General features: G+C 39.5%; 1 protein-coding gene across 1 annotated transcript in view; it reads right to left on the bottom strand.

The window, feature by feature from the left end:
* Positions 1-1738: 1738 nt before the first annotated feature.
* Positions 1739-23786, bottom strand: part of lef1 (lymphoid enhancer-binding factor 1) — a 40718-nt gene continuing 18670 nt past the window's right edge. Inside the window, 8 exon segments of the mRNA XM_079864740.1 lie at positions 1739-2321; positions 2324-2377; positions 11302-11350; positions 13449-13556; positions 14181-14343; positions 16488-16607; positions 16864-16954; positions 18757-18889. Coding sequence (XP_079720866.1) covers positions 2263-2321; positions 2324-2377; positions 11302-11350; positions 13449-13556; positions 14181-14343; positions 16488-16607; positions 16864-16954; positions 18757-18889 — 777 coding nt within the window. The 3' untranslated portion in view covers positions 1739-2262.

The raw sequence follows: 23786 nt of genomic DNA, 5'->3' as shown, positions 1-23786 counted from the left end.
TATAAACAGATTATATAAACAAACTTTTATGTTAGATGCATTTTATCGATTTTACAGCACTAAAACAAATGCATGTAAATGAGCTCGTGATTTGTTTTAGTCTTTTACATACAGATAGTTTAGTATGCTCGATACTATAGGTGCTGTACCAGATTAACACATGACTGACTACTCCTGTACATGCTCTTTTACTGTCTATGTGTACATGAGAGTAGTAAGGCAGTCATGTTTTTATTTCATCTTCTTCCAGTAGGTGGCGCCCTATCATACGTTATCCTCTATAGCCAATTCAGTTGTAGAGACAAACATCCTTGATGAGACCAAAAAAACACTTGCCAAACATGAGCACAACACCCACAGAAAAGCATCAACACAGAACAAAAGACTGTTAACAATTAGAACTCGGTATAATTGTGAATCATATAGGCTGAAATGACAATCATTTTATTAAGAACTACACTTAAAACATTATTATATGTCCATACCTCAGATGGCAGTGTTTCATGCATGAGGTGGCACTGTAGTAGCATAAACGTCAACGGTGACAGTGAGCTTTACTGATACTAAAAACATTTATGCAGAACATCCTACATTCACAGTTCTGTGTGCTGTCTGTCATAGTGAATCTGCCATTGCATTCAGCATGCATATACCGAAAGACTTAAAGATTAAAAATGATGCTTTATATAATTGTAGACCCACAATTTGAGCATTTGTCAGGAGTATAATGAATGGCCATTTAATTGTTTTAGCTATATTGCAAATCATCCCTTATTATCATGTACTTAAGGCCGAATGAATATTCAAATGCATATTAAAATGAACACTTATTTCTCGTTGATTTTAAGAAGCCGTTTGAAGTTTCCCCAGAGATCCACCGGATAGATTCTATAATTCCTAATGCTTCTTCTAGGATGCAGAAATGCACTCTCTCTACTTAACCGAGAAATATTTCAGTGTATATAATAAAATAAACATACTGCAATCGTTTTCAGTCAAAGATGCCTATTTATTTTCATAAAAAAAGACATGTTGAAACAGTTCGAATGTGACCACTTGGAAGCAAAATGCTACGCCAAGTTAGCGATTCAAAATATGACAATGAATGTAAAAAAAAACAACATCTGAGAATGCTAAAAGAGAATAATTAAAAGGAATAAAATGTGGAAATGTTTGCATGGAATAAACATGGTAAAAGACCACTCTATTACCTACCAGAGAGACAGAGGTACATTGCAATTAAAGAAAGACTGCCAAGTGCTGGGGTAAATATATATAGATATATCTGCTTCATTTGTCAATTTAGATCAATAAAATATAGGCCTCTGGGTACCTACTGTACTCTTTCACCTTTGTCCTAATGTTGCCTGCAAAAATACCAAGAAACAGTGACATCCAGACATCTCTTTTTAAAAAGTACACATTGAGCATTATTTTACATCTGCGCAAGTAGAGACTGAGAAGTCAATATCCGTTACAAATAGTTATCAAAAAGAAGACTTTCAAATGTTATTTCTGCAAGACGCTTCAACAAGAAAAATGGCTTTCCTGTCTCCAAGCTTATTTCGTATACCATTATATATATATATATATATATATATATATATATATATATATATATATATATATATATATATATATATATATATATATATATACATATATATATAATAATGATAAAAAAATCACTTAAAATATACACCAAGAAATGAAAATAAAGAATTATAATAAAAAAAGCATTCAAAATAAACTTGAACCCAAGATGTTGAGGAGAAATCAAAACATCGACCCTTTTTGCAGCAATGTGTCAAAATGCAAAACGCAACCTACGGAGACTGTTTCCAGGGCAACGCGTGATCCCTAAAATGTTGCGATAGAACATTGTGTGGCGTGTCGGGCTCCCGCGATGCTACATTTTACGGGGCGCGAGAGGAAGTGAGGGAGTGACGTCGTGAACACACAGAAGAGACAGAGGTGCCAAATAACTTAGAATAACTTAGGAACAGGTGTAGGAACGTGTGTGTTTGTGTACATGTGGCCATGTGTGCGCTTTACAAACGGTCGAGGAACATAATCAGTGCAACGCCTTCGGCTTCGGGAGTGAATTCAGGACAGAAAACAAAAAAACAAAAAAAGGTATTCACGGGTCTGCGTGAGGGCCTGTGTTGGTGATTGTCTGTTCTCAGTTCAACGTCTCTACAGCAGCGCCTGCAGCCGAGGAGCAGATTCAAGGACCGGGACCCTCTGGATATTCCTCAGGGGTCAAGAGGTGACGGAGGGGTGAAAGGTTGAGTCGTCTAGCAGGCTTCCATCTCTAAAAGGGGGCCTGTAGCTGCTGTCTTTGCTTTGCAAGAGGAAAAAGAAGTCCGTTTTCCTCCTGTAGAACACAAATGGAGAGGAAAGCGTGGTTAGATATTAAAAATGATATATTATTATACTTTAAGGCAGGGTTCACCAATCTCGGTCCTGGAGGGCCGCTGTCCTGCAGAGTTTAGCTCCAACCAGCTCCAACACACCTGTTTGAAAGTTTCTAGTATGCCTAATGAGACCTTGATTAGCTGGTTCAGGTGTGTTTAATTGGGGTTGGAGCTAAACTCTGCAGGACAGCGGCCCTCCAGGACCGAGATTGGTGAACCCTGCTTTAAGGAATAATTCACCCAAAATTGAGAATTCTGCCAACATTTTCGTAATGTTTTTATTTAGTTTTAGGTCCATACAGTGAAAGTCAGCGGCCCAGTGCTGTGACTTTCATTGTATGGTCAAAAACTATGGAAGCTTGTTTCCGCCACAGAGTAAAACATTTTAAAAGATAATTGCGACTTTTTTTCTCAGAATTGTTTATCGCAATTCTGAGTTTATTATACTGAGATGTAAACTCACAATTGCGAGAAAAAAGTCGTAATTACTTTTTTTTATTTTCTATTCTGTGGCGGAAAACAAGCTTCCATAAAAATAAAAAACTACTGAAACATTTTGTTTGGAACAAGAAGGGTGAATAAATTATTTTTTTTAGGGTGAACTATCCCTTTAATAAATACTAGGGCTGTCAAACGATTAATCGCGATTAATCGCATCCAAAATAAAAGTTTGTGTTTACATAATATATGTGAGTGTATGGAGTATAATTATTTTCTATATATAAATACACACACATGCATATATATTTAAGAAAAATGTGATATATATATATATATATATATATATATATATATATATATATAAAAAATATTTATATATAATATAAATTATATATAATATAAATATATATATACACAGTATATACATGCAAATATTTCTTAAATATATACATGCATGTGTGTGTATTTATATATAGAAAATAATTATACACCGTACACACACATATATTATGTAAAAACAAACTTTTATTTTGGATGCGATTAATCGCGATTAATCGTTTGACAGCCCTAATAAATACACATTTCAGACCTGCAACATATTAGGCACATTATCATATTATTCAATAATTCGTAAATCAATATCATAATCAAAATGTCACAATTCATAGTACATTTTTGTACAAGTACACAAGAATTTTGCAAGATCAAATTTTAGTCTAATTTCACGCTAATTCCCACACGTTATGATTTGTGTATTGCACATGAGGACATTTAGAGCAAAAACAAGTTTATAACAAATCGGCGCACTCAAAAACGTCCCCAAGCATGCCATTTTGAAAAAAAAAAAAAATCCCCACGTCCAACATTAATCAAGAATCGCGTTCTCAGAAGCCCAAAGTTTTTCATCACAAACTGTTTGTCCAATCAGAATCCCTTTTTGAGATGTGAAATATTAAATGTATCAGACTATTTTGGTCGACGAGCTGTATGGGGCTATTTCAGAAGTGCATCAAATGGAATTCCTGATCAAAGTGAGAAGCAGGAATACAGGAGCAAACCTCTGATGGATGGAGCGAGAGAGAGAGAGAGAGAGAGAGAGAGACAGATAAAATGCAAGACTAGTAGCGGGCTCCTCCCTGGAGCGGAGGTCGAATGCAACCTTTTTCAGCGAGATGTCAGTTTTGCTCCACAACTCCACCCTGGACCACTTTCACACATAAATACACTCGTACACCCATGTGGACGGCTTTACCACATGTGGATGAAAGGCAACTACTTTTCCAGGGAGATCTGACCCTGGTGTCGAACGAGGATAGAGAAAGAGAGTCACAGAATAAAGTGAGCGGGGACGCTTTTATTTACCTCCCCTTGCCCACCCTTTTCATCCTATGATCTCAAAGCTTCCCTGTGCCCTGCGCCCCCTTCCTGGAGAGCGTTTTCCTTCCCGGCCACAGATGAAAAAATTGGCATGCTTTCCTGCCTTTCCCCGCCAGCCTCCTGTTGGAAGGGGAGGGGGGGCGCGTCGGGGTGTTTGGAGAGGTTAGGACGGTGCCGTCGGGCCACGCTTTACAGTCCTTTCTGATACAAACGCAGGGATTCAAGAGCTACTTCCCATTGGCGCTGAGGAATGTCGAGGCCCTGCTCGCAGGAAATGAAACGCTCCTCTGTATTCGAGGGCCAGCCTCTCTCCGTCCTTCTCTTCGGCTCGCTCTGCAGTAGCGAGGCTGTTCTTTGAAGTGTGGGAGGTTAAGATAACAGGCATGGCCCTGTGTCACTCAATTGGCCCGTTCACCTCCCGGGGCAAATCAAAAAGCCTGCAGCTGGGACCAACACACCTCCTTCCCCCCGGTCTAACCCTTCCTTTTCCACAAAAACCAGAGAAGGCGGCTTGATGTGGTCAGAGAGCAAGAAAAAAATATTTTTCTGAAAAACTGGAGAAAGTGGGCTGCGGTTTTACGTTTGCCGCTAAATTTTCACTGTGCGCAGCTCAAATGTTATAACCGCGTATATGTGCAGTAATGGGTGGGTTCACTAGGAGGCAGCACTAACCGTTGGAAAGTTGATTTCAAAAATTCTCAATGAATTGTCAAATAATATGCGCTTTTTTTTCACTTTTTTTTTTAACAGCGCAGTAAGATAAAACATTCATATTATAATGCATTTAGTTATTTTTTACTGGAAATTAGCCAAGTTTTTTGGGGGGTTTTTTAAGTCTGCAAATCTGAAAAACAAAAATGGCTGGAAAGGATTGTTCAAATATTTTAATTTTAAATATAAAGTAAAAAAAAACAAATCTGCCAGTGCAGAATGACAAAATACACTTACAAAATCTATATAACATAAAACTTATGAAAAACAAGATTTTTAAAAAAAATAATCACCTCTAGAAAATGCATTTTGTATTAAAAATACATTCTCAAAAAAAAAAAAACTTAAAATATATAAATAATGCAATGTTGCATCTCAAGTAAGTGTAAATATATTCTGTCTTGAGGACAAACTTGATCAAAGTCAAAAAGTCAACAAAAGATGTGCGAAGAGGTTGAAAGATTTGTACATCTTGAGTTTGACAGCATAAAGCGGACACAAAACCGTGCTCTCCTCTACAGGTCAGGTGAAGTATTACAAAACTGTGGTAGTGTGCATGCTTCGAACGTGGGCTCAAGGTCAAAGAGAACGATAACTATTAGAAGTAACAACAGCCAAAAAAACTACGTATCCAGGCCTTAGAGGGGTGCCTAAAAATCTGGTGTAAAGCAACTGTTTCTACAGACACTTACTGTAGCTGTACGTGCGGAACTGGAGAAGGTTCAAAGCTTTGCGATGAAACACTGGCAGGGAATGGGAGTAAGGACGAAGAGCTCAAATCTGGGTTGTGTTAAGCCTAGTCAGCTGAAAAGGTCCACTTTCACACCAAACTGACTTTGGACCAGTGACCTTGTGTTGTAGCACTTGGCTTCGTTTCTGGTTTGGCAGCGTCCTTCAAGGAGTCCATAAAAATTCAACAGGCACTATAACCAATGATCTGCGAGGAGGAGGAGGACGGGTTCAAAAAACCCCGGCCTGAGTAATAAAAACAGCACCTGGATGAAAAATCGGATTTAGACAAACTGCTTGGTTCAGTCAGCACTTCCTTTGGCCCTGAGACAGTAACATTAAAGAAGGGGAAAACTCTTACAAACCAACCGAGGCTGTGGCCTTTCTGCTGTGATCTCTCTAAAAAGGCAGAGGAAAGAATGTCCACCTCAATAAAACCCTCAATACAACAACAACAAAAAACAAAAAAACATCAGGTGAGGGTAGGGGACACGAAGGCTTGAGTGGGGTCTTCCCACATCTGAGGAGCGGTGGGATGGGAGCCCGGGAACGACGTGCTCCTGCAAAGCCTGAGCGGCACTATCAAAGAGCAGCACAATGACTGCTCCCCTCCACCGCCCGGACGCTTCAAAGGAGGTGCGGGGGGACGGGGAGCGGGGGTTACGCCTGCTTTCACAATAGGAGCCAGATTTACTCCCTAGGAGAGGAACTCCAGAAAAGAGCAGACGACGGCTGGGGCGTGGAAGAGCGAGAGCGACAGAGGAAACGTAGTAGACGCCACAAGGTTTACTTGATTCCTCTGCTGCTTGGCGTGCTACAGAGGGTCTACATCTGGAACCATCCAATGATCTATATGAAGGATCTGATGGGGGTGATTCGCATGTTGAATTCAACAATTTCTGCAAGTTTGTTCCTTGCACCTACATACCAGCAACTCCCAGACTCTCTTTTTATAGCGCTGCAGAGGTTCTTGGCAGCAATACAAGGAAGGAAACCTCTGGGTTTCCGCTGCGCTCAGTGATATTAACCAGTTTATTGACACTGACTCATACTTGAGGGTTTAGCATTGCGCTGAATTGAACTGAGAATTCATTTTCAACTTTGAAGGCAGTTCCTGAATTTGGACTGAGATAGAAAAAAAAAATTTGATTGAGGAACTATACAAATTAACTGAACTTTTTTCCTAGAAACGCAAAGTATGTCAAAACAAAGACTTGTTTGAAATTTTTAAAACAGACAAAGTCTTGACAGACAGATAGACTGATAGATAGATAGCAGACAGATAGACAGATAATGCCTCCTATAAAACTTGTATTGTTTATACATTTCATCATACTTGATAATTGCAATTTGTTGAGTAGGGTGGAAGAACACTTTCCCATTTCCCAGAGTAAATTCAGTAAATCCCTGTTCTTGTCAATTGAATTGAAATTCCAGTTCAACTTCCAGTGTGATGTGGCCATTAAATTAAAATTTACACTCATAAATTGAAAGGGAACCAATTCTTTGAATTCTGCCCAATCCTGACTCTAGTTGCGTGTTTTTACCCATGCAGGTCCAACCTTTCCAATCCAAACATTTCTGGTAAAGCAACTCAAGGTACTTCGTTCCAGCTTTCTGTAAATTGAAAGGGTTTTCAGGCACAAAGAGTATCAGTTATTCTGCCATTCATGTGCCGGAGGCAGAGTGGACATTAAGAAGAGAGACAGGGCGCTCTCATCAGCACACAAGGGACTTTCAGTTTCTCCCTCTCATGCCTTTTCATCAAAGGCTGACATCTGACTTCTGGCCTCACTCATCACAGACACAGAGCTGGATAAAGACGACCCGATTCGGGCACAGCTGTCCAGCAGCACTTGCTTCACAGAGCAGGCTATGACCTCCAAAGTGCCCAGTACCTCCAACGGTTTCCCACACTGCCCCACTATTGTCAACCTCTGGAACACTGAAAGCTTTCAAACCTTTGGCCGAACACTCCCAATAGTACGGTAAGCCTCATATAGGGGCTTGCCAACATCATCAAACTCGGGCGAAGAATGACGCCATAAAAATCAAAAGTGATACGCCGCAGAACAGTCATAGTAACACAGAGTCAATGTCCAGGTGGCAACAAAGCAGCATGTTGAAATGTGCCAGACTGTCGTGACTCACAACCTTGGCTTCTTTGAATGACTAAGACTGCATCTTCAGCGCCAGCTTCCATTAAAAGACCAGCATTGTTACATGGCTTTCCCCATTCCCAATGAAAAAAAAAAAAAAAAAATGCACAGTGGCAAAAAAGTAACAACACTGAGGGCATGTATGCCCCAGCTCAGATAACAATCTCAAAGCCTGCAAATCACAAGGGTTAGTCAGACAAAAGCTCTCACAGCTAAATCTGAGAAACAGACACAGTTAAGAACAAGAGGATGTGGAAATGTTGTACGAGCAGGAAAAGTGGGATGTGTGAGGAAGAAAATTCTATAACCTAAAATTGAAAAGTTTTTAAGTCAGAGTTAAGGATTATGTGTCATAAGGCATCTAAAGACCGAGCAGTCCTTCAGACCAAAAATAAAAAACTCGTTTTCTCCCTGAGAAATCCCCTATTTTCCACCCTGAATGTCTTACACACACACTGAATTCCTGTGACATCTAGTAATAGATACACTGCAAACATGTTTTTAATTAGCCCTTTTTGACTCATTTTCCTGGAAAATATCCAAACATTATTAAATCAAGATTTTAATTGTTTTTAAAGTATATGTACAAAACCATTCAAAATGAATGAATGTACAATACCATTATATATAATTTTATTCTGCAAGGACTGATTAAAGTGATCAGTAAATACTTTTATAGTGTTAAAAAAGAAATCAATGCTGTTCCTTTGAATTGTCTATTGGAAAAAAAAGTTATGTTTCCACAAAAATATGGCAGAACAACTGTTTTCAACTTTGATAACAATAAGAAATGTTTCTTGGGCATCAAATCATCATATCAGAATGATTTCTGAAGGATCATGTGACATTGAAGACTGGAGTAATGATGCTGAAAATTCACAGGAATAAATTACATTTGAAAATGTATTCAACTCAGATAACAGTTATTTTAAATTGTAATAATATTTGACAGTATTGCTGTTTTTGCTCAATTTTTTCACTATATGTGCATTTTGTTTAAAGAATAGAGATTCATTCTCTAAAAATATCTTATTTAGCGTTGCTTCAGGTAAATTTATCTCGTTTTAGGGTCTTTTAACTGGATATTTTACCTGGAAAACAAGCACAAAATATACTCGTTAAGAATAGGATTTTTTGCACTATGTACATGCTATTATGATCCCATCAATTATCAAAAATGTTATCACTTTATTTAAAAGTATTAAAGTGTGCATTTGTCATTTGTAAGGCGAATAAATGAAGACAAATTTGATGTTTCGCAGTCTGTCGGATCTGCATAAATTGACAAGCAGTGGCAATATTCTCTGTTTTATGTATATTAGTTTAAGGTTGTCACGATGAATCAGCTGGAGCGTCAATCCCCAGTTCACTAATTACTGAACCGAAGATAGAGCGCCTTTTAGCTGCGTTTTCAAAGCTCTTGCAGCCCACAGAAAGAGAAAAAAAGAAGAAAGAGAGTGTGAAACGGTCCAATTTGTGTTCGGGAGCCACAGGGTAGTGAACTGATCAAACGTAAAACCTTTGTCTTGTAGCTTTTTGGGAAGGACCATATTTGTCACATCTGCGCAGCCTTCATGACAAAAAGAAGTGGAAAAACAAGATGTGGGGTGACTTAAGAGGGAAAATAGATATGTCCTCGATGCTGAAAGACTTTCACATGACGGAAAGGATTCTCTTCTTTGTTTAGAGAACTAAATTCTTTTAGGCCAGTTGCTGGTTTAATTGCTAAAAAATTAAAAAGCAAAGCGCAAGCCAAATTTGCTGGCAAGGGCTTCGTTCATTCACAGGGTTGGCTAGATAACACATGGGGGCCATATGGGTGAATGCTAAGAGAGTTAGCTTACATCTGGGTCGACTCTTTCAAAACCATCCCAGTTTCCAAATGCTCTCAAAAAAGCGCCAGTCAAACATGGCCGTGAGCCACAGGATTGTATGTTAATGGTGCATGCCAAATATTAATGATGGAAGGAATGAATGAGGAAAGAAACCTGATAGTGTGGACTTGATGTTCTGAGCCGACTTTGTCGAGATTATTCTGTTCTGTGATCTTTCAAACAAATGGTACGCTTGATAAAAGCATTGGTCTTCTGAAAATACTAACTCGCCACCCAATGCCACAAGCCACACATCAGTGTACAGGAAAAGGGATGTAATGGAGTTCTTAAACAGAGTTAGGAAAGAAAAATGACTTGTCACAACGATTCATCGGTATGTTCATAAGAGTAAACCCTTTAACAATAGCGCTCACACACACAATGCAAACAACAGCTTTCGTAATACAACAGTGAATGGTTGATTGGTGAACTCGAGGTTTGCCTTTAGGATTAGTCTCATGTATTTCTGATTGCCAAGAACCACATTAGAAAATCATGACTCAATCAGACCAGAGGTATGGAAGAGGCTCTTACCATTGTTCAGATGTACGCCGTTTTCATTCTCTGGCCTGTACCTGCAGGAAATCGTAGCTTTTAATTACCAGGATGTGCCTCCAAGTAACATATAAGTCCATCTCTGGTCTTAATTGTCAATGTAGGGCCAACAAACATAATTTGCTGGCACATTTAACACATCAGCATTGTTCATTAAAGGAACAGTTCAACCAATAATGAAAATTCTGTCATCATTTACTCATCCTCATGTCATTTCAAACCTTTATGACTTACTCTCTTCCAATGAACACAGAGGGAGAAAATCTGAATAATGTGCTGAACGAATCATTCAGGATGGTTCTTGTCAAACGATTTATTGAAAAGATCTGACTCAAGAACTCCATTCACAAATTAGTCATATGGAGACTTTAAAGAGAGCTTTATGGCATTTTTGTCATTTTGTAGCTAGACAGCCCCAGTCCTCATTCTTCAAAAGTTCACCTTTTGTGTTCAATAAAAGAAAAAGTCATATCCATTTGAAAAACACGAGGGAGTGTAAATGATGCCAGATGCCATTTTAATTTTTGGGTGAACTATCCATTTAATTCCATAATACACAACTCTAAATGATCTAGATTTAGCGCCAGATATACACTGTACAAGCACACATTGCAAATGCATTTATAAAAAGGCCAGAACATATAGAAACAATGAAGGAAGAATGTGGACTTTAAAACAGACTAATCCTAAAGACTTAAATGTGAGGAGAAGATGGAAAGATGGAGTGGTTGGGTGGGGTGTGCTGTTCATAATGTTGTGAAAAGTACAAATTAAAGAAATGTACAGAACATTAAAACTGCAGACTTGTGGATTTTCAGGCAACCAACAGTGTCGTAAATTCATAAATGTTCATGTTGATTTTAGAAATGTTCTTTTATGGTTGGAATTCGCTGTGTGAAAGCATATATTGAGCACGTGGCATCCCATCATTAACCACTTGTTACCATTTACACAAACTAAGTGACATTAGCTAAGTTAGTGTGTACATTAATGAAATCAGACATATTACAGCCAGAATAGAAGGTTTCTGAGTCTTACCTGGGGCAGGTTCCTGGATCTTTTCCCGCTTCCGCTTCTTTTTCTTTCCCTATAAAACAGCCAGAGGAATATTTAAAGGGCCGCCACGAAAGCATGACACTATTGCCATGTGCCAATTGAAAAATAAATACTCCTTAGTAAGCTGAACTGTAATAAAATAAAAAAATAAATAAAATAAAATATCCTTCCTAATTCTTCTGGATTCCATGTTCTAATCACCAATCAGAAAGTTAAACAAGAATCAAACATCTGCCCCTGCTCCAATTGACACGACAAACACTCCTCCAGAGTGAGAAGTCTGGACTGCTTTAGGATTTGTAGCTTACCCAAAATCCCCTGGCAGGATGACTATAGGTATAGATAGTGCCGCACTGTCATTTTGCAGTCCAATATGAGCCACGCTTTGGTTGCCTGCTGTAAAGTCTGATAATCCACTTATTCAGTCACTAATCTGTGTATTCTAGCCCTGGCTGACAGAACCAAGAAGCCCAGAGCAGTAGAAGCGTTGATGACAGAGCAGGGATACGCTCAGAATCCTTAGCACTATTAAATACAAGTGTGCTCCCACCACTAATATATAAGGGGAGATGAAAGTTCATCTGTCTTTGAAGTGTTTCGTTTTAGTCCTGTTGCTTTTCCATTTGGTGATTAGTGTGAAAGCCAGGTTTTAGTTTTAGCATCACATCCTGGCACTTCATATCGAGTGAGATTTATGCCGGTTAAAACTTCACACCATACATTTTGGAGGTGAATTCTACAAGCCTACTTTCTTGATATCTGCCACACATGTGCAAACTAAAGGAATAATTGTATAAAGTTAATAATATTGAGTTAGCATTATATCCTTTCTGGAAAACCACCAGCTTTTCTGACTGATGTTCAGATTGTGACAGAGCGACACTAAGGCAGTTACTCATGAAAACACCAAGTAAAATGGCTATTCACATCACATCTGAAATTTTTGGCACAATGAAATGCTTATAACAAGATGCAAGTGGCCTCATTCATGTACCATAAGCTGAATGGATGAATGTACATCGTTGTGTAAAAACATTCTAATTCAACAATTGAAGAATTGAGTAAATTGTTCATAAAATTTGTATGAAAACTATCACATTCAACGCAATTTGCAAAAGAGCATTTTTACAAACAATTTACACAAACTTATCAGGCTTGTGTTTCACGAATCAGTCGTAAAACCAAAATCACTTAAATTGGAATAATTCGCGCAAGAACATTTTCAAGAACGATTTACACAAATTCATTCTGCTCATTTCTGAGCTTCATTTCTGAGACTCGAGCAGACCAAATTTATCATAAAACCATTATTATGTAAAGAATCACTTTCAGTGCAACAATTTACGCAATTTTTTTTTTTTTTTTTTACAAGCAGTCACCAATTCTGCTTGTGTTTCTGAGCCTCATCTATGAAACTCAAGAATGGATGTGTAAATCAGCCATAAAACCCTTTGTTTGTAAATTTGTATGAATACATTCAATGCAATAATTTACAGAAAAGCCTTTTTTGAACAATTTACACAAATTTGTTCTGCTCACGTTTCATGAATGAGTCCAAATAATCTGAATAGCCATCAATATTATTCATTGTAAAACAATGATCAGCCTTTTTGTTATTGTTGTTAATTAAATACAACAAATTGCTATCTATCTTGTGAATATTTGCATTATTCAAATATATATTTGAATAGGATTTTAGACTTTTTAGACCTACAGTTGCACTTTTACAATTTTAGTGTCCTTGTTACACGTTACATGCAGTTACTGTAGTAATAACTTAAATGATGCATAATTACATGCAACTAAACCAACCCAATTCCTAACCTTATAGAGAGTACATGTAGTTAACTATTATTACTCAGTTCTTTGAATGTATAATTACACTAACACAGACACCTTAAAATAAAGTGTAACCAAACCTACTTGTTTTACAACAGTTTTTTATAAAAAATTAACATTCGGACTACAAAACAAACAAGATAGATTTGTGAATCGTGTCATCTGTAGTAGCCAGTATGCATATATTTTCACTTTTGAAGACATTCACTGCGAGCATTATATTTACTGTCATGCAATCAACACACGACACAACTCTCACTCTCAGGCAGTGTGTTAGTGTGGACACTTACATAATTGTCTCTGGCAGACCATCCTGGGTAAAGCTGCATATGGAGCTGCCGTTCCTTGCGGGCTAATTCGTAATACTTAGCTTGCTCTTCCCGAGATAAAGCATGCCACTGTTCGGTGCAGAGGGAGATTAGAGAGAGGGGGGAAAAAAGTAGTCAATTACTGACATGCACTTTTAAGTTCCTTCCAAAGAGACGCATGCTGGTGTTTGGCTAAAAATCCTTGTTAACTCAAATGTTGCGTGCGTGTGTGTGTGCACGTGTAAATCTGTGTGTGTGTGTGTGTGTGTGCCTGGGGGTGGAATGGAACATGATGAAGAGATTAACATATGCAGCGATGAGAGAAGGGAAGAAAAAAAAAAAAAAAAAAACACGAAACTTTGATTTCATATCAAAACACTGGTTCCAATTTAGCGGCGCTTTACTTCAAACCATGTCAGGGTGCAATTACCCCACACCGCCGCAAAACGGTCCTTTGCTGTGGCTAGCCGCCTCAAACCGCCATAAAGCATTAAATATGTTTAACGGTTCCTCTTTTTCCAACTCCGAAAAAGGAGGAATACACAGTTAAACCAGCTACCTGCCCAAAGCCCCCAATTTCTGAACCGCCAGCTTGTGTGTTGGTGTACTTGATATATTGAGTTATACAGATGTGCTAACCATGATAGACCTCTTCGTGAAGGAAGTCTCGTGGTGCAAGAGACCCAAAGGCGTGAAGGCGAACCATATACGTACCCTCCGGCCGAGGATCTGATTGATTGCGGCGCTCTCCTTCAGCGTGCATTCGGCCACCACATTGGCACGCATCTCTTTCATATACAGCATGAAAGCGTTTAGAGGTTTCTTGATGTGAGGTCTTTTGGGCTCCTGCTCCTTTCTCTGCTCATGCTGAGATTTCCTGGAGAAACAGGAGGAGGAAAGAGTTAAAAACGGGGGGAAGAATTATTAAGTGATACAGGGAAATACAAAGGGGAAAACCGCTCAGAGGGAGGTGCGAAAGCGGCTGCCACAGCGACGCCATGGCGGGTGAGAGCGCCGAATGTCTGATTCCAACCACCAATCAGAAAGCTGCATGAGAGAACAATCTGGGAGCCAGTGCCGAAAAGCTAGCAGCGGCTTTTAATTATGTCCAGTTGGGTGCTTTCATGCAAAGAGATTACTTCACCAGTAATGGCAACCAAACCTTCATATTCCCTCTTTCTAGTCTACGAGAGTCCCAGTGTTTCACTCCCATTGGTGACCTAGAGCTGATTCCTCTTGCCAACTGCACGACTGCACGATAATCGTTGAAATCAGATGCACCAAAAATACAAATTTGAGCAGACCGATAAATGGCCTATTCTAGTTCTATTATATTTTGTGTGAATAAATAAAAAATAAAACAGAAAAACTAAAAATCAATGGTTTTAAAGTCGCAATGAAATGAAAGTAGCAACAGATCTTTTGATTCATAGTGACAGATTATTGAAAAAAGTTTGAGATGTGGGCATTGCACTCAAAAGTGGAGGCTTGCAAGGGCAGGGTTTAAGCGGACTAAGGCTTTGTCCAGACGGAGAGGCGTTTAGCTGTATACGTAAAAAGTTTGTATCATATCGGCGTTTCGTCCAAACGGATCCGGCGTTTAGGGAGTCTGAAACCGCTATTTAAAAAAACAAAATGTGGATAAATATAAAAAAACGACACTCTTGCGTTTTTGTGTGTACAGCCAAAGCCAGCCAATCCGTATATTTTGTGAAACGATGATGTCATCACCCCAAGTGTCGACCCTAGTCAGATACCGCTACGTCACGTAACCGCAACAACAACTGCGGACTACATGCTTGTATGCATTTTTATTTTATTTCTTTATTTCACTTCTTTCTTTATTCATATTTTCTTTCTTATGCTGTATGCTTGTCTGCTGTCTGATTAGACGTTTCATATTTTGTACCAGGGGAGTAGCTAGGGACTCACTGCGCCTTAAAATTAGTCCATATGAGGTGCGTAGACAAAAAATTCGAAGACAAGAGACGTCAAAAAGCAAGATAAAATCAAATGCTTTAACTGAAATAAGTGGGAAACAATGGCAAGCTTACAATAAAACATTTAGCTATTTAAGGGTGGGGTAAGCGATATTTCAAAAACGCTGTTGTACATTGTTAATATTTGAAAATCAACCAAAACAAACACACCCCTCTTCATTGCTCCGCCCCAAAAATCGCACTCCAATCCTAACCACCCTGCCCCGAGTCGGTCTCGAACCCCGATCACCAGCATGCGAGGCGAGTGCACTAACAATGATGCTAAACACAGCATTCTCTAGCAGACGTCAGCGCAACTCTCACTAGCTGGCCTCCGTTACACACGCAATCCAAGAAAGGATGTCTGTTTATCATAGCAGAAGCGTAACAAAATAATGCTTCACGAAAAATAAAGCGCAGATGATGAACGAATGACAAGGAAGCACAAAAAAATTAACGTAGCAGCTCCATACAAACGATGACACTCAAACGCAGTGTTACTCACGTGTAGAGCGAATCAAAGCAACGTCCGTGTCTGTTTTCAGGCCGGTCCTGCGCTGGGAAGCTTTTCTAATATTAACGCGGTCATAACCCTTTATTTCCCAGGGATTTCTTCTGAGCTTTTCTCTCTATCTCTATTTCTGCAGTCTTTCTTAAAATCTCCCTCTCTTGCTTGTCTCTCTCCTCCACCGTCATACGCCCCCCTAATGGTGATTGGCTACAGATGTTTGATGTTGTTTGTGTCGGTCCGACTAACTTACAAACAGCATTTTTCAAATATTGCTTACCCCACCTTTAAATTATTAGTGTTTTTAAAGATTAACTAGAAGATGGAAATAAGCATGTGCAAATAAATATACTCTATCAGCCAATACATCTCATATTAATCAATACCAATAAATTAAAACAAAACAAAAAAATCTCTAATATTGGCCAATAATCAGTGCCGTGTAAATATATGTGCGATCAGGGAACATAGAGACGTTGATTGTATTTTTAGCATGCTGTAGAAAGCTTGCAGCTGAATGGACGAGACACTCACATGTGCATCAGGTCTGTGTCGTGATGCGGTTCGTGTTTCACCTGCGGGTTGACAATGGCGGGATGGGGGATTCCCGTGGCATGGGGTCCAGGAGGGCCTGGTACCATGTGATGAGAGAACCTGAAAGTGAAAAATAATGCGTGTGTGGGTTGATGTGTCATTCACCATCCGTATTCATAGCTAATCTTAACCTTTTGAATATTCATGCTCTCAAAATCAAATCAAATAAGTCTATGTATAGCCAATGAATGGAATTTGCAGTCTCTACTTCACACAAATAGCTCTAATACAACCTGATCTGCCTACGTCAAAACCATTCGCTTCACAGTTGTCGAAAACCGACGTTCTCTTTAAATGTAGCCGTTTGTGCACTCACCATCCCAGTGGAGGGGTCATCTGTCCAACTGCCCCAGGGGAGAGAGAGTAGAAATTGGGAATGTCTGGTCCAGGATGATGCCTGGGCATACCTGCTTCAGGATTCAAGAAGAAGCGGATGAGAAACCGACAGTGGCGTGCGTTAGTGTGAGACGGACACATGTGGAAAACAGCAGTGTGACATCAATGTGTGCTGCACAGTTGGGCCCTACGGTCCGGTGCGGTGCATAAGCGGATCATGGGATAATTAGGAATGCTTTTGCGCTGTTCTAATAAGCCCCGCTGATATGATTCATGCTGCTTATGGATGTCAGTTGGCCTGCGGTACTAAGCTTCTCAACTTCACCCCAAACACACGCGTGCACACTCGCACAAACACACATCTGCACCAAGGTCAAGACAGTGTTTGTGTATCAAGACTTAAACCGAGGAGGGAAAAGTGAAGTAAGGCCCTAGGGCTAAATTAAACTGTCAAAAGGGTGTCCGTGGAAGACAACAAAGCCCTGGGGATATATACACAAACAGCAAGAACATTCAGTTTAAAAACAACCCCTGCATCTCCAACTGATCATTTTTCTTTCACATGGAGCTCAGAATGTGTGGTCTGTTACTGCAAAAGGCTAAAATAGGCTTTAAATTACTGCGCTAAGTACTAGATAACATCATTGTCTTCCTCGTGCACGGCCTAGATGACATCAGCCAGGGGAAAAGGAAAATCATTTCAGAAAGATGATGAAAATAAACATTTAGGTTTTACTTTGGAATAATATGCACAGTAGGATCACCAGGAATGTGTATTTAAAAGGTAAACGTGGTCTACTTTGATTTCACGCCGACTATCTGTGCTTTCTATGCCAAGTAAAAGGACTGAAACATTAAAACACTACACATTGACCTGAATTCTTACTGAAAATGATCTTGAAAAGGCTAATCTCTCACATATTCTTTGTGTAAGTGAATTATCCATTCCGCCCTCGGCGTATTATGTCTGATGAATAAGTGACTCCATGTTTGTGTTTGTGTATGAAAACAGAGCAAGTTTTGGATCATTGGCCAATCTGCTTGTGGCGTGCAGCCTCATTCAGGCTATTTATAGCTCTCCAGACCTCCTCCACTTCATCACATCCTGTCTGCCCTCTCCCTCGCCGGTTGCCACAGAGGTGAGTGCTCGCCGGAAGGAGCACATATGGAGTTGGGTTCGCGTGCAACAACGCCTGCCAAAAATCTCAACGCCCCTTTAAAACTGTAACCCCAGCACCTTTGACAGACTTGGGGGAAATGGGATTCTACTAAGAATGAATTGTTAGCTTATTAAAGTGTAAGTGTATAGTTCATGTCTCTTCGGATCAGTGATATTAGAGAAATAGTGCTTAAGAATATAGGAAATAACATTCCAACAGACTTAAAGGGACAGTACACCCAAATTGAAAATTCCGTCATCATTTATTCAGCCTCGAGTCATTCTAAACCGATTTATTTTATCTGTGGAACACAAAAGATGATATTTTGAAGAATGTTGATAACCAAATAATTTTGATGACCAATCATTTGTACTGAGAAAAAAAATAATTCTCAGAAAATCTTATATTATGTTTCAAAGAATAAAGTCCAATAGGTTTGAACGACATGAGGGCGAGTAAATGAAAGATTTTTCATTTTTGGGTAAATATGATTTTTTTTTTTTTTATGACTTTTGACTATATAATTTAGTTTCATATGCATTTGTGTAGCTCATGGATATTATAGTTAACTAAAATAAAAATAAAACCATTTAATAATTAATGTACAGACCAATGGCAGACGTAGTTATAGCTGCTAAATTGTGATTTTAAATGACTTTTAATAGTTTGTAATGAACAACAGTAGCGTATTTGTGCGGTTTGCATGCGTTTACCTTGCTTGGGATTGATGTCCTGTGGGTGGTGTCCCGAGTGTGGGCCGGGGGCGAAGTGCTCGTCACTGTATGTGATCAGAGGGGTGAGGGGGTGAACGGCATGGGACGGCTGAACCACCGGCACCTTATTTGACTGCAAAACACAGAGGGAAAAAAAAACTGATATTGTAACACATCATCAAATGTGACCGAGGCATTCAGACTAACAAATGGGCAACAACCCAAAAAAGTTGTGCATGCACACTTCCAGCTCACCAGTGCTGATGTGTGGATTGTCTACTGCAGTAGTTTGGGGCAGAAACGAATGAATAAAGAAGGGGGTTGGGAGAGAAAGAGGAGGAGAGAATGAGAAACAGGGAGGGAGGATGGGAACGCCACAGGGCAGAGGCAGACCAGAGGTCTCGGGGCTGAAGATCAAAGGGAATCATTAGCCAGTGAATAAGGGAGTTCATTACAGAGCCCCGGCCGTCTGCGGTGGAACTAAGCAGGGTTAATCACGTCAGCAGCGGACTCAACACACACACACACACACACACACAGCTCTGAGCTGACTCACAAAGTAGTGCTCTGCACACCACAAAAGGACATCAAGTACACAGTGTGCAAGAACATGAAGCAATTTTTCAGATAATTGGTGAACTTCTCCTTTACCTGGTCTACATATGATCTATTTCTGTCCAGAATAGTTTATTTACGAGAGACGTAACTGCCAAACTCTGGATTTTCTTTGAGCCTAAAGTCAAAGCTGGGGGCTTGTCAATAAAAGAATCAAAGTGGAAGCTAATTGGTACTGGTTTCAATTGTGAATTTTGACTAATTTAATTTAATTGTATATGCATTTGTGTAGCTCATGGATATTATAGTTAACTAAAATAAAACCATAAAAGAACATTTTTGTTACTTGAAATAATATAAATGTTAACAGAAATAAAATAAAAAATATTTCTCATTTTCATTTAGTTGAAATTTATGTACTAAAACAGCTAAAACTCAAATAAAAATGAATAAATACTTTATAGATGTAAAGAAAACATTCAATAAATTTACCAAATCTTTAGTTAAAATCGAACTGGAAAGTATAAAAATATAAACTATTTCAAAATATCTGTAAAGACTATAATAGAATCTCAATGATACTATATCAACACTTTGTAGCTTTGATATAGCAATAAAGGAACAAATGAGGAAACAAATCTCTTTCCCACTGATCAGTGTGGTAGCATGAGAATTATGAAATTCATAAAGCATCATTACACATGCACATCCTTCACCATTCATTAATTTGCACTGGCGCGAATTTGTTAGCCAGTAAAAAAAAGACACAAGAACGCACATTTGTTCACTGTGAGTGGAAAATTCCCAGGAAGACTTGAAGGCAGCTTATAATCACATCACATTTCAACAAATGTATTAAAAATGTCCTATGAAATCAATCTGAATACAAAAACAAACACGAAAAAGTGCAAAAAATCATTTATTGATTGCCTACTGTTCCCTAAAACTTAATTAAGGTTCAGCTGTATTGAATCTCCACAACTTTACCCGTCTCGCACGGGTAAGAAGCGGCCCACCCGTGCCACAGGCAAAACTCCCACAGGCATGAATGAGTGGTTTGTCCTAATTTGGGAGCAAAGGTTGCTGTTTCCGACCAGCTAATTGGCCAGAGAGGCAGGTGTAGGGTGCCATTTCCTCGGCAGACGTACTGCTGTAAAACCATGGGGAGGGAAGAGCGTGTCCGTGTGCGCTTGGATGGGGGCGTTATTTCGGAGTCTCTCAGACACTGGAGCGTCTGAGAGGGAGGACGATGAGATGAATGGTATTCTCTGGAAAGATCCCAGCTCTGATAGCCAACACTAGTAGTTCCAAACACGTCCAAAACGCCTACATTTTCCAAGGCATTTTTTGGGAGTCTCGATGCTGATAATACAAAACTGTTCATTTCTTTATTACTCAATGCCTTTGAAAATGCCAGATGTAGGACATGCACTTGGATCCTTTGTTGGTCCTGGAAAAACAAATATAGTCCTAGCCCTATCCCTAACCCAAACCCTTGTAAAACCAAAGGAAAATGTTAGGTTGATCATGTTATTGAAGCCCTAAGCTCTAAGTGTATCCCTAAAATATGCTGGGAATGTTGTTCCAAGACCAACAAGGATGTTGAACAAGGAGCATGTCCTATTTGGTGTAGCAAATATTATATTTAACCACTTTTAGAAGGTTATTTCGACCCCACTTTTAGGGTAATAATAACTTAAACGTATATAAACTTTGCTTTACTTCAGTACAAAGGAAACAAATTGTAGCCAGCTGGAATGTCGTTTTGAGACCAAGAACAAGCCTCTGCCAACCTTTCACATCTGCAGTCAATCGAACAAACTTGAAATTGGTACTGGGCAAACGTTATGTGCGCAATTAATATTCATGAGTCAGGCTGACAAGGTTTATGATGATTTTCGATCAGTATGATGGCTGTTATAATCTAAATAAGTGAATTCACATGATTTAAATGAAACAAGCAAACTAATTATATACACTGGTGCTGTACAGATAAAATAATAACATACAAATATAACATTATTAATAAATTAAAATCAATAAAACATCTGCTTTGCTCTTTTTACAAAATAATAAAATAAAAAACAAAAAATAGCCTGTTAATAATTCACTCCATTATGTGGTTTAAATACAGGTTCAACTGATGGTCAGAGGTCACGGCTAATCTGGACTAGTAGTTTTAAAAAGGCTCTTTTGCTCCCTGACTCGCCCTCATTACTAATATGTGACTGGGGGGCAGGAGCTACTGTGAAAGGCCTTCACTGGAAGACTGCACGATAGCATCCTTACCCCCTCTTCATTTTACGCCTCTCAGCTCTTATTGGCTTTTCCTCTGGGAGAGAGATAAGAGGCAAGCATATTTTTCATTTAAGCCCCTAGTCTCTGTCTCCGAGTAAAGGAGAAAAAGAGATACCAAGGAGCGGAGGAAGAACTTAAAACAGTTCGAGTTGAAGAAAGGAGTCCAACGCAAGCATCATACAAAAGACAGCACAACTCTCCAGTGTGTCAATACGGGGTCCTCGGCTCACGGCAGCCATGAAAAGTAGGAGCTGGCACTTTGCGTTCCACCTTATTCGATCGGGGCCTCTTTTATGTCCTCTCAGTCGCAGCTGTCAGAGCCCATTTCTCTCAACTTCTTAATAAACTGCCATCTCGGAGCATTGCACGAAGCTAAAATTCCAGCAGGGAACCTCAAGACTGCAGTGCCAATTCGTAGGGGCCCCCGAGGCACAACCTTGAAAAATGCTCACTCTTCCCAAAAAAAAAAAGAGAAAGAAATAAAATGTCATATTTAAAATACATTCAGCTTTCCAAAAATGTGGTTGCCTTTAATATACAAAAGGCAGGGTTTGGTTATTTTGGCTTTCTGTGGTCTTAAATAAAAGTCACGCAGAGTGATTCACCGCCACTCAAGGCCATTCAAATCCTTCCAGGTGGTTTGAGATCACAGGCTGCGCCACCCAGTTCCCAAGCCGGCTCAATTGCGTATTAAACTAAAAACACTTTCGCCCAACCCGACCAGGAAGTGGCCGGACACCCCGAATGCCCACAGGAACCCGGGTCGGATGGTGCCATGGCGATTTATCCCCAAGGATCTCTCAGGGGCCAGATTTTTCACAGGCCAGGGCGACAGGATATGGCACGGACGTACCTCCCCCCCTTCTCTCTTTTATTATGAAGAAAAATAATAGGCTTAGGTTTTTCTATTCATATTTGCAGAGAGGCGGTGCCGATTGAAAAGAAGCATGTCCATTTAGGATTTTATAAGCAGGTCTGGCCAACCCTGCCTCTAGAGCCCCTCAGATGTGGTTTAAAAGAAATTTCATTGTGCAGAACTCAAGCTGGCCGAGGGCCTGCAGAAAATCCAGAGGAAAAAGCAAGAGTGCGGGAAATGGCAAACTTGGGTGCAATGAGTTGGGAGACAAAATGGACACTGTTCAGTTCAACAACCTCTCCAAAAAAGCACCTCTACTTCAACCAATCAGCATCAAACACTGAAAGCAAATGAAAATGATCAGGTCTAGATGATAACCCCTCTTTCACAGCAGGTTGAGGTTTACCATCCAGATATGGCTTTCTAACCCAAAACCTAACCAGGCTCATTGCAAAAAAAAAAACTGCCTGTGGCGACATTTCTGCAAAATTACTTCTTACGTGTTTTGCAACACTTTCAAAGTGAAATGTCCAGTGAGTAGAGCTAAAAGCACATCAACTTTTATCCGAAACAGATCTGGTAACGCTTTATTATGTTGGTTGTTGAACGTATCGCGGCAGCTCAGATTGAAAATAACATACCAACTACACTAATCCTGACGCTAAACCGAACTAATAGTGTTGACAAAAGCCAGCGTTGAGATCAAACACATTTGTTGAAGCAACCATGCTATTTCCGCTGCTTCTACAACACTTTGAGCTTGTTTATCGTGACTGGCATTTCATGGGATTCGTACCCGATTGCTTCGCATTGCAAGTTCAAGTTCATGCGAGTTACAGAGCGAGTTTACTACATCAGAAAAGCCATACATATGGAGCTGGTTATGTGATGCAAATGTCTAAATAGATTTGTTTACAAATCATGCACTATGGTAAGTGTTCAGATAATCAGTCTCTGTAAGTAGTAATATAAGAATTGTTGATGTTTTAATGCCACTAGTGTTCATTTCAGCTGGAAACTGCAGCTACTATATGTTTTTGTAGTTTTGCCAAAATTTAGGTAGAGGCACATTTTTTCCAATCACCCTATGTTGCCCAAAACATTGTCAGTATGTTACCAACAAGCGTTTTCTTCGCACCACCAGCCCTTTGTCCTCTACTCAATTATCTCATTTCCGTGGTGTTGAGGGGAGGGGGGGAGGGTTATAATAATCGCTTCCCTCTACTGTAATTTATATGCAATGAGGACTCCTCATGCCCGCAGCTACAATAAAGCGGCTGAGTGAAAGAGCGCAAGGTGTTTTGCAAACATTCGAGAGTTG

This window comes from Squalius cephalus (genome assembly GCF_949319135.1).
Source record: "Squalius cephalus genome assembly, chromosome: 2".
Lineage (NCBI taxonomy): Eukaryota > Metazoa > Chordata > Actinopteri > Cypriniformes > Leuciscidae > Squalius > Squalius cephalus.
The sequence above is the reverse complement of the archived record's forward strand: the minus strand, read 5'-3'. Positions and strand labels throughout refer to the sequence as shown.